General features: G+C 42.5%; 1 protein-coding gene across 3 annotated transcripts in view; it reads left to right on the top strand.

The window, feature by feature from the left end:
* Positions 1 to 12,824, top strand: part of TTC28 (tetratricopeptide repeat domain 28) — a 479,060-nt gene that overhangs the window by 229,728 nt on the left and 236,508 nt on the right. For all 3 annotated transcript variants that reach the window (XM_075214617.1, XM_075214609.1, XM_075214626.1), the window contains one exon: positions 9,321 to 9,593. In XM_075214617.1, the coding sequence (XP_075070718.1) occupies positions 9,321 to 9,593 (273 nt within the window). The remainder of the gene's footprint in view (positions 1 to 9,320; positions 9,594 to 12,824) is intronic.

Here is a 12,824-nt window from a genome sequence, read left to right as displayed (position 1 = left end):
TATAAAGTCCTATCAGAACATATGCAAACAAAAAATTCTAACATTAATTTACAACTTTTAATCCTATAATTATAATGAATATAATCCTATAATCCTATAATGAAACCTAATCTTGACCCCATTTCTCTCTCGAACTATCGCCCCATATCTCTTCTCCCTTTTGCCTCCAAAATTCTCGAGAGGCTCGTCTGCAGCCGTCTCACCTCCTACCTTTCTGAATACTCCCTCCTTGATCCTCTCCAGTCTGGTTTCCGCCCCCTCCACTCCACTGAAACTGCCCTGGCTAAAGTCACCAATGACCTCCTCTCTGCTAAAGCCAGGGGCCACTTCTCCCTTCTCATCCTCCTTGACCTCTCTGCAGCCTTTGACACCGTTGACCACCCCCTCCTCCTTCACACCCTCCAGTCTTTCGGCCTCTCCGGCCCAGTCCTGTCCTGGTTCACCTCTTACCTTACTCACCGATCCTTCCCTGTCACCACCTCTGAGTCTCTCTCCCCCCCCCCCGTCCACCCTTCCAGTCGGGGTCCCTCAGGGCTCTGTTCTGGGACCCTTACTCTTCTCTCTATACACCTCATCCCTGGGTGAACTCAGCTCCTTCGGCTTCAGCTACCAGCTTTACGATGACGACACTCAACTATACCTCTCCTCTCCTGATCTCTCTCCCTCCCTCCTCTCTAGGATGTCCACCTGCCTCTCTGCCATCTCCTCCTGGATGTCCTCTCGATTCCTCAAACTTAACCTTGCCAAAACTGAGCTCATAGTTTTTCCTCCCTCTCATACCTCATCCCCTTCTGACCTCTCCATCACTGTCGACAACACCTCTATCTCCCCTGTCCCCCAACTTCGCTGCCTTGGTGTCATCCTCGACTCCTTTCTCTCCTTTGGCCCCCACATCCTCTCTCTTGCTAAATCCTGCCGCTTCCAGCTGCGTAACATCGCTCGCATCCGGCCATTCCTCTCGTAAGATGCCACCAAATGCCTTATCCACTCTCTGATCATCTCCTGCCTGGACTACTGCAACCTCCTCCTCATTGGCCTCCCCCACTCTCATCTCGATCCCCTTCGATCTGTTCTTAATGCTGCCGCTAGGCTTATTTTCCTTTCTCGCCGCTCCTCTTCTGTCTCCCCCTCTACCTAGCCCTTCACTGGCTCCCATTCCCCCTTCAGAATCCTCTTTAAGCTCCTCACACTCACCTACAAGGCCCTCGCCAACTCCACTGCGCCCTACATCTCCACCCTCCTCTCTATTCATGCTCCATCCCGCCCTCTCCGTTCTGCCTCTGACCGTCGCCTCTCTTCCCCCCTTATAACCTCCTCCCCCGCGCGTATCCAAGACTTCGCCCGCGCTGCCCCCCTCCACTGGAACAAGCTCCCTCCCTCCATCAGAACTTCCCCTAATCTGTCCAGTTTCAAACGGGCCCTAAAAACCCACCTTTTTCTTAAAGCCTTTCTGTCTCCCACTTAACTTCCTACCTTATCTTCTACCTCCGTCCCCCTACTCTCCCTCTCTCCCCTGCGTCTCTCTGTCTGTCCACCCCTCCCCTTAGATTGTACGCTCCTCTGAGCAGGGCCATCTCTCCTCCTGTTTCCACCACTTCTAACTCTGCTCTCCAGCTACTTAGCCCTCCTCCTCGAGGGTCCTCCTCCCCACGTTCACTCTCGCTCCCTCCTTCCCCCTGGGGGTCTCCTTGTCTTCCGCGCCCTCCTTCTTGGGCCCCGTCGTTTGCGGATCCTCCCTCCCCCTTTCCCGCCCTCTCTAGCTGTGCATTGAGCTTACCGAGTTGCTGTGCTTACTGTTTACTGTACTGTGCTGTCTCCCATTGTATTGTAAATTGTTTGTCTCTGTACGTCGCTGCGGACGCCTTGTGGCGCCTTATAAATAAAAATTAATAATAATAATATAATCATTACTAAAAATATATGTACATTGTTTTACATGAAATACATAAATCAGGATGTTATTAATGCCTACTGTACTTAAAATGTATTTTTACAGTTTCCCTTGCTTACAAACACATGTTCTGCCGTGCATACACGCCAGTCATCACTATCATTCGGCACTTTCACCTGCCCTGTAGCTGGTGCAAATGAAAAAAATCACGTACCTAAGAGATGCCTGTTCCGCCCTTCAAGTCGCAGGCAGTCAGAAGTTTGGATTTGCGTTTGGACTTGATTTGGTTACAATTGCATTCACTGGGGTAAAGTCCTTTTCTGAGTATGCGCATACCAATTTCAGGCAAAATACAGTAAAGGGACTTAAGATCAAAGATATATCCGGCCCAGATTATGGCCTGCTATATATATGTTTGTGTAGTACAAGACTAGTTGTCACACTCACGCCGAGACATTTTCATCATCATCATCATTTATTTATATAGCGCCACTAATTCCGCAGCGCTGTACAGAGAACTCATTCACATCAGTCCCTGTCCCATTGGAGCTTACAGTCTAAATTCCCTAATATAGACACACACTCACATACAGACAGACAGAGAGGGAGAGAGACAGACAGAGAGGGAGAGACTAGGGTCAATTTTGATAGCAGCCAATTAACCTACCAGTATGTTTTTGGAGTGTGTGAGGACACTGGAGCACCCGGAGGAAACCCACTCAAACACAGGAAGAACATACAAACTCCACACAGATAAGGCCATGGTCGGGAATTGAACTCATGACCCCAGTGCTGTGAGGCAGAAGTGCTAACCACTAGGCCACTGTGCTGCAACATTTTAAATGCGTTGCTTAGTTGTTCAGCAAATTATTGATTTGGCTACTGTATTTGGCTCCATTGCTATAGTATCTCTGGTACTGGTGTATGTTTATGTGATTTTATAGGTTGTGTACTACACTTACCTAGAGTAAGAAATATGGTCTATGTATTTGTTTGAGAAAGTTTCTTTTTCATGTAAGCAAATAGGAAAGATACACATGTTCTAGAAGATATATTGATATATGTCTTCAGAGTTAATACGAATCTGTACATATATAATTTATGAGAGTTATTGCTTTACTCACCTCTCCTAAGGTCTGCAGAACATTGTCTTGTTCCAACTACCCAAGGGACAGATACACATTGATATATCTTGCAGTGCATTGCATGCTAAGAAACTTGGAATAGCATTAACATTGTATTTCATTTGACCCTTTACCTCCTTCACATCTGAAGTTAACATAGTGACAGGTTCATAGATCATTGTAGTGATTTACTATTGTGTATTTAATAATGTGCTCTTGCTACTATATCACTTTAGATTGAACCTACAACTAGGTATTTTTTTTTACATGAACTCTGTACCTGCCTTATCCAAACTTTTTTCACCCCTGCATATCACACAACTTTATATGGACTTTACTGCATATGTTCCGCATTGTAAAAATTTTACTTCAGAAGGGATTATAAGTGTCTGAGGCAATTTAAGGTGTCTTTGCCGTGTCAGGTGGTTGGTTTTGACATCTGATATCGTAACTACTGGTATTTGGACTTTTAAATCTCCTTATGTTGTTAAAATATAGCGATAGCATTAAGTGTGGGAGATGGGCCTGGTTGGGGGAGCATACTTTGCTCAGCTCTGCTCTTTGAGTCCTCCTTTGTGGAGGCTCCATTTCTTTAGTAATCCTTTAGTGTAAAATGAATGTAATGCCAGGGGATTAACCACCGTATATACAGATATAGGGAGGGGAGAGCTTCCCTTTTTAAAAAAAAAAAAAAAAAGCATGTCTCTTAAGGTACAGCTGTCTTTTAAGGTTTGATTGTCTTCAGTTATTTATGAACCCTATTGACATGCAGTACAAGTAAATGTGTATGTTCTGGAATTTGAGACATAAGATGTATGCTTCTTCAAATGCATCATATGTCCATTGCAGTCATACTAATTCTAGAACAATTGAGTTTTGTTGTCAGTCACATAAGTTAGTTATGTGCTTACCTTATTTCTTCCAATCTATAAGGATCTCTACCAAGTGATCTTTTAATGAAAACTCTGCTTGTGTGCAGGTAAAGAAGTATAATTAATGACAATGCTGACTGTTGGATTTTGTCATCAAGCCTAGAAATTTCTTAGAAACCAAGTACTGTTAAGGGTCTTTGAGGACAAATTTGTAGTTATTTTCAAGGAGCAAAGGAGTCTGTAACCATCTGTGCCAGTTATAACAGCTTATTGGAATGCAACCCTTAAAACAGGCTGATTGCCACATTACAAACTATCCTCATCTTGCCCGTAGGGTGTGCTTTGCCTTTCAATGACTTTGCTCCCTAAAGCATTATTTAACAAATAATATATATAATGTTACTAGCAGGTTACATACAGTAATACACCAAAATATAACATTAGCTGTCCTGGTATTGAGTGGTAGTAGTCAGGGCTGAATGTATATCATCATCATCATCATCATCATTTATTTATATAGCGCCAACATATTCCGTAGCGCTTTACAATTGGGGACAAACGTAATAAACTAATAAACAAACTGGGTAAAACAGACAAAGAGGTGAGAAGGCCCTGCTCGCAAGCTTACAATCTATGGGACAATGGGAGATTGACACATGAGGTTAAGTATACATTTTGCATCTTGGCCCAGCCAGACTGCAAAGGTAGGGTGACTCATAAGCTAAATGATCCTGTCACACAACAATGTTGGTCCGGGGGTAGTTGTCTTGTGTGAAATTGTGTAACAGGCAATATCCTGTGAATATCTTGTATTAGCTTTGAAAGACTGCAATGTTGTCAAACAGTATAGCATAGAACACTGGGATATCTACAGATAATGCGTACGGAACAGAAGAGTACAGTACAAGGTCGTTAAATGAGCACAGAGGTAGGATCACCAATGTATGAATTTTGAGCTCAATATCTTATAGAAACAATATTTATGTGGTCTGTAAATATACAGTAATGCTCTGTTATTAATGTTTCAAAAATGTTACTGTTTGTGTCTCTGTTATATTTACTTGGAACCACCATATTTGCAAGTCCATTATGCCTCTATGAGTGCCTTGCAGAGCAGTCAGGTATTGCCATATGAACTATAGACAACATAAACAGCTAATGAGTGATACTGCAGCTGTCTCTGGGGCACAGCAAAGAAAAGAGTAATAGATCTTCAAAACTGGGGAGGCAAGCTAAGATAATGTCAGCTAAGATAATACTTTCAGACATTTTTAAGGGTGACTGATTTATGTTTGCGTAATATAGCTTTTATCTGTAGTGGGATGGAATATCTTTTCTTTCTTTTTTTGTGAGCTAAGTATCAAAAAACACTAACACTTCAGGTTAGGATTGGAACAAAACACCGACCCTATTTGTATCCTGTTTATATTTGTACATATGTAGCATATGTCAAACTGTCTTCTAACACTGGGCGAATTTGAAGCCATTGGGCAGCTCATGCAGTGTGACTTCTCCCGGGGAGGGCTGGTAAATTTTAGCCCGGGAGGCAAGGTTCGGCTCAGCAGCCTATTAGGAACATTTTAAAGGAAAAAAACATGCAGGTAGTCCAGTTACCCATCCCAAGATAGCCTACTATGGGACCCACCCTTAGTTGCAGCCGCAGCAAAGATACACTCTGGCATATAGTATATACTAGAGATGCTCAGGCTCAGTTTTCTAAAAACCGAGCATAAGATGATCCGAGTAGGCTCGCGAGACAACTCATTACTTTTGCGCATCCTCGGATCTGAATCGAGGCAAAATGTCATTGTTGCGTTGTCGGATCTCGCAGGTTTTGGAGTCCATAAGTACCTCCCTCCCCAGGAGATCCAGCGTCATTGCTCACACAGAAACAGAGTTAGTAGTGTTCTTGTCACTCTCCATTCTCCAGAGACATTGCTCAGTGCCATTGCTCACACAGAAACAGAGTTAGTAGTGTTCTTGTCACTCTCCATTCTCCAGAGACATTGCTCAGTGCCATTGCTCACACAGAAACAGGGGTAGCAGTGTTCTTGTCACTCTCCAGTGCCGTTGCTCATACAGAAACAGGAGGGGTAGCAGTGTTCTTGTCACTTGACAAAAATTGACTGGAAATGATTGGAAATTAATGTTATTCAGGTTAATAATAATGTAGGGATAAAAAAAGAGCCAAATTATGTGATTTTAGCAAAAAAAATTAGGGATTTTAGTAAATCGGGATCCAAACCAAAGCCAAAACACACAAGGCTGGTTTTGCCAAAACTAAAACACGAAGTTAATCCAGATCCTAAACCAAAACCAAAACACGGGGGTCAGGGAACATCTCTAGTATATACATGTGGCTGTAGTAATCATGCAGCAGTCGTTATAATCAACTTGATAATGATGCCTGCCGTATCTTAAGTGTTAAAAAAAGAAAGATATATAAATAAATAAAAATGCCATTGTCCCACCCCCCTAATGGATAAGCAGTGTCAGTGCTAAAGCAAGGGTACAACAAGTATGTTGTCCGACTGCAAAACCAGCGCTGGAGCTCTTCCTGACTTCCCTGGGATGGTGGTTGCAGGGTTAATGGAATTACAAGTCCAAGAAAGGTGTGACAGCCATTGACTACTTGGGCATGCATCAATGGCTTGCTGGAAGATGAAGTTTAATAATAGTATATACTATAAAAGATACACACAGACTCCATAATAAGAAATCTTATTTAAATTTAAAAAAAACAAAAAAAAACACAAACCCCTCATTTATCTTTTTATTATAAGCCTAATAATAAGACAAATGCAACTTGCTCCCATTGGAGCCAAGACCAGAATGAATGTAGGGGTCAATATATGCTCAGCCAATAAGAGCTGGTTGCATCTGATTAGCTGGAGGGGATCTCCGCAGTGAATTGAGGTATGTGTTGGGCTCCTGAGATGTGAGAGATGGGAGTGGGAGGCCGCCACTCTGAATCAAGGTATCCAGCCGCGAACCCGTTTATATACAGCATGTCCACCTAAACGCCCAAGATATGGCGGTGCAGCATGGTTGCCACCATTTGCTTCTGTCCCAGCCCCCCAGGTGTGCATCTTCCTGAGAGAGAGGGGTGACCAGCTCCTGGACAGAGAACTGTGACCAGGCAGAGAGACGCCCAACTCCCTGCAGCGTGGCTGATGGAACTAATGACATCACAATGGAGAGGAGCCAAAATAAGCCATTAAGAGGAGAAGCAGTAAGATGTTGCAGGGGTTATAATCAGGATGAGGGGTGGCTGGAGAGAATGTGGGGACGAGGTTAATTTCAAAATGGGGGTGCTGTGAAAGAAGAAAGGAGGGGGCCCTGCCTGTTACATTTGTACTGGATCCTGCAGTTTCTGGTGGCAGACCTGCAGATCCTATTATGGAACAACATTTTCCTGGCTACCATGGCAGGCTGGTGAATGTAATTTCACAAGTTTCAGCACACTTTGACAGCCACGGACATGCTGATACTTGTAGTTCCACAACTGTCACTATGCCCAAGCACTCAATGCAACATTTATATTTGCAGAGCAAATGACTGCACTCGCAGAGAAACAGAGGTTTACACAGTCAGATGGAAAGAGATGTAATGGCGTTTCCTGTTTTCACAGAGCATTCGGGAACCGAGATTTTGTTTTGTGGAACAAGATGATTGTAATGAGATAAAGGAGCACATTTTAGAGGCATTCCTTAATGTGTGGAGGAGGGCACATGGCCGTTTTAACTATGCAAAAGGAATGATTTTTCATACCAGGCCAGAGCTGGCAGATATTGGATCTGGTTATATACTTTTCCCATATGCAGTGTACTGTGTAATACATAAATAAAAGCATAAATAATGTAAAAAAAAACCTGGCACTGTGCGTCCTAAACCCAAATCCTCGTCTGCCCCAGTTCTGGACAGCCTGTGTTGGTTTCCTCTATACCAGAGAGACCTGAAGCATGTTGTTGTTAAGATCAAAATGCTGGCGATTCATACATTTAAGGTGGGATGCATAGTAATTAGACTCACAAAGCACAGTACCCTTGTATTGTGTACCTTTTGTTCATCATGCACAGTCCAATTCTGGTACCATCTGGTGGCAGAAAAAAATGTATTACAGGAAATTTCAATTTTGCGCCCTGGGAAACACACTTGATATGATGCATTGTAATTCCTTCAAGAGGCAGCATGAGTAACAAATAATCTAAACAATCTAAATTGATACGTGTATACAATTACAACACTCACCATTTAGTAGAGTTACCAGTGTTTTTTTCTCTTCCCACAATACCTTTATCTTCCTCCAAAACCCTAATGTCAACATGTGTGATAATTCTCTCACAATACAATGCTTTCGGCATGACCTAGTGAGAAGTGATGGGTCATGACATTATAAGAGACAGTGTTTGGTAGAGTGGTTAGGGTACGGACAATGGAAGATATAATGAAGAGTGGACTCATGGCCTTTACAGAGGGGTAGAATAAAACTATGTGTAAGAGTCATTAACAGATCATTTTGGCGCTTATATTAAAATCACTATAATAACATGATTCACCTAGGGTGTCCACATATGGTCCAGACAAAGGCAAGCTTGAACGTTACAGCGCTTGATGTTGGCTTTCTTACAGCGGTATTCCAATTCCCCAAAATTCCATTAGTTTGTTCAAAAGAAGTCCATAGACGTAAGGTAAAGAAAGGAGGAAGAGGTCCAAGGAAGGACCGTAACAGAGAAAGAGACTTCTTGATCCTTGAGGAATTTACTTTTCTGTAACTAAATACCTAGACATGTAACTTGTCATGCACATGATGTATGTTTGCTTGGACACAAACACAAGCATATACACACCTACACACAGTTCCATGAAGTAAATATGCAGTCTGGATATCTGTAATATAAAGGAAGCCATTACTGATTATGTTGACCAGCATGGCTTATTTGACCTAATTTGTCCAACATTGTAGTCAAGGGCTGGTTGGGCAGGAGGGCATCTGCCTCCCAGTGCGGTCCCGTAGGGTGTATAGCTACTCAGGTAATACCCTGTTACAGCCTAGGCTCCCGTCTAAGGTTCTGTGGGTACAGTTGAGGCCAGATGGCTCTAATCTGGGTTTTTTTTGCAAACAGAAGGTGGTCCAAACCAGTATCTTGCTTAGGGCCCCTTGGGGCCTTACTTGAGCTCTGCAAGCAGGACTGCCAAAATTCACTGTGTATGAATAGTTATATTACTTACATCTGTTTATAGGATTTTTTCAATTGTACATTTAGTGACAAAAATGTGTTGTTGTTTTTTTCTCAATTTATTGTAGGCTGCTCCAAATAATCTTTTCTCATATAACGTTACTGAAATCCTATGTCCTAATTTGTTATTTATTTTATTTATATGTTTTGTTGTATTTCATTATGTTTTTCTTGGCTTCTTCTCTTCTATTAGAATCTTTGGAACCTACTTATCAGCAGCTTCAGAAGATGAAACTGGACAAGAGCCCCTTTGTGGTGGTGTCGGTGATCGGTCAAGAACTTCTGACATCCGGACATCATGGTGCCTCAGTGGTTGTATTAGAAGCTGCTCTGAAAATTGGGACTTGCAGTCTAAAACTGAGGGGCTCTGTGTTCTCTGCCCTGAGCAGTGCTTATTGGTCTCTTGGGAACACAGAAAAAAGTACTGGATATATGCAACAGGATTTGGACGTAGCAAAGACTCTAGGTATGACCATAATATTGCGGCTTTGAGCTTTGGCAACCTGTGATCCTCATATAATGCTGGTAATATTAGTTCACAAAAGCTGGAAGGGCACAAGTTTTCTAGCAGATAATCATATTAAAATGATCTGAATGTTGTCAGCAATTTAAACTAGTAACACGGATTGTAAACCATGTTTAAACCATCTGAAACAAATAGTTGCATTTTCTTTTGTAACCAAATTATTATTATTATAATTCTCAGGTTACTGCGCATTTCGGAGTAGATCTATCAAAGTTCAATTTTTTTAATTAATATTTTAGTGAGTTATATGATTTGCAATTCACCTAATTTACCATGGGCAAATTGCCATGTAAATCTCAACTTTTTCAAACCTCCCAAAAAATTAATCCATCATTAATGTGATTATGCTCGGCAGAGTAAAATCACCCAAAATCACCTGACTTGACAATAAATTTATTTGCAATAGATTAGAGAGTTTGGGGATGAATTAGAAATGCATCTATGGTAATTTTATTTTCTGAACAAAATCTCCCCATTAATGGTTTAAAAATATTTTATGTAGGTGTGCCTGAGAATACCTGAGAATTATTATGGTCAGACTCAAAACTTGTATTTATCTTGGTCTCAGATCTTTATATCAAGATTATTTTAACCCTTAACATCTATTTTCCACTGACTCTGTGCAGATAGTGTGGCTCATTCACTAACATTACATTTAAGTGCATCATTGGCACTGATCCCCAGCCACCAATCAGCAATGATCTCTTAGCTGTTTAGTGAAAGGAAGTGTGTAATTGGTTGCTGTGGTGTCTTGCAAATTCTGGTAGGTAGAGTACCAGGGACAAGCTGAATGGTATGAGAGAGGTAGTGGAGGGACTTGAGAAAAGGAAGTAGTTGAGGCTTCACCTAATGACTGGTGCCCCAAGTCGCTGTGTTACATTTTACCTTAAACCAGTTATGTAGATAAAAAGCAATATAACTAAGCATTAAAGACTGATGCCAAAATAGGCAAACAAAACTGTGTTCCTGCACAAATGATGCCCTGATAATAATTCCAGATACAATATAGTCATTTTTACAATGCCATTATTCATCTCATAGACAAGGTAAGATGGGGAGCAATGTAATGAGTTTACAACAGATAAGCTTTTTTTCCTGTATCCACCAACATCATTAAATCACAGCCTTGCCCTTTCATAGGATCACATTTTTCATTTACAGGTAGACTTTTACCACCATTTAGTGAACTCGTTCATCCCACCTTTCTGCTGTGTGGGTATGTAAATAGCTTTTACAAGCCATGTATTACAAACTTGCATGGCGTAGATGTCAACCTCCAGTGACCCAAGTCACTGCAATTTGGCTGTTTGTAGCCATTAAATGGCAATTTAATGGGTTAGTGCTGGCGTCTGTCAGAGAGACACGTCTGAAGTCTATAAAACCGCTCATGCTAAAACCAGCGTGAGTGACTGGGAAAGCTCCTAGCTTGGTTTTCCTTAGATAAAATCTAAGACACATCAGCATAATTGTAGAATTTTCTTGTATTTTTCAGTTTTCAAAAGGTTTGAATAATTTAAATTAAAAATAAAAAAAAAATGTGGGATGGAATGATTTGTATCAGCGTAAATTTACAGAATGGCTGACTAGATTTGTAGAGGAAATGGGAAGGTTGCGACTGTATTTTGTCAGTGTGGTCCTTAGCTCTCCATCTCATCTTGTGTTATAATGTGATCAAGATGGCCGCTGCTGTTACTGTGTTTGTAAGAAACCATCTTGTAAGCCCCACTAATTATGTAAGACAATGTAGCTTCACTAGTGGTGTACACAATCTAAATGTATCATGATGCATGCTATGTACACACCTCAATATAGGACACCAACAATTACATGTGGTTGATTGTAATGTCTCCAGTCATTTATTGTGTAACTGTAACTACCTTACATGATTTTGAAAGCATATTTGCCCGAAACGTGTAAGTGAAAGGGAAGGAGAAGGTAACTAAACAGAGATCATTTATCTTCTGGAAATCTCATTACTGAGTGGTTCATGTAATCAGAGCCGGATTTAGACCTCATAGGGCCCTAGGCAGGATACTGTTTTTGGGCCCCCTCCCTGCAACAATCCATAGCACTATATTTTTGCAGCCTACCATATACCCCTATAGTTACGTAGAAGTGAAAGCATGTGCCGCCGCATGCCTACCATATACCCCTATAGTTAAGTAGATATGAAAGCATGTGCCACCGCGCAGCGGCGGCACGCCGCCAAAGGAGGTGAGGGCGTGGCTTGCATCTTTGGGGGCGTACCTAACATGTGAAAAGAGCAAGGCCACCCTGCTGCAGAAAAAGGCACCCCTAAATAATTACCAAGCAGTCCCGTTTTTTTAAGTAGTTGGGTCAAAACAACATAATAAATATTGAAGTCAGGGCAGAAATACTTACTTAAGTTGTTTGCAAAAATAATACGCATAAATCCAAGTATGTGCTCTTGTCACTTTTGTCCCTCTATCATCACACTGTGCCCCTTCATTGTCACTTTTGCCCCTTCACAATATCACATGTGCCCTTTCACCATCACCTCTGTGCCCATCACCATCACCACCTCTGTGCCAATCACCATCACCACCACTGTGCCAATCACCATCACCACCTCTGTGCCCATTACCACCTCTGTGCCCTTCACCATCACCACTTCTGTGCCAGTCACCATCACCACCTCTGTGCCTCTTCACCATCACCACCTCTGTGCCCTTCACCATCACCACTTCTGTGCCAATCACCATCACCACCTCTGTGCCTCTTCACCATCACCACCTCTGTGCCCTTCACCATCACCACTTCTGTGCCAATCACCATCACCACCTCTGTGCCTCTTCACCATCACCACCTCTGTGCCTCTTCACCATCACCACCTCTGTGCCCTTCACCATCACCACCTCTGTGCCCTTCACCATCACCACCTCTGTGCCAATCACCATCACCACCTCTGTGCCCTTCACCATCACCACCTCTGTGCCAATCACCATCACCACCTCTGTGCCCTTCACCATCACCACCTCTGTGCCAATCACCATCACCAATTCTGTGCCCCTTCACCATCACCACCTCTGTGCCCTTCACCATCGCCACCTCTGTGCCCATCACCACTTCTGTGCCAATCACCATCACCACTTCTGTGCCAATCACCATCTCTGTGCCCTTCACCATCACCACCTCTGTGCCCTTCACCAT

The sequence above is a fragment of the Mixophyes fleayi genome, chromosome 1 (assembly GCF_038048845.1).
Source record: "Mixophyes fleayi isolate aMixFle1 chromosome 1, aMixFle1.hap1, whole genome shotgun sequence".
Taxonomy (NCBI): Eukaryota; Metazoa; Chordata; class Amphibia; order Anura; family Limnodynastidae; genus Mixophyes; species Mixophyes fleayi.
Note: the sequence above shows the minus strand (reverse complement) of the source record. Positions and strands in the feature narration are given on the sequence as shown.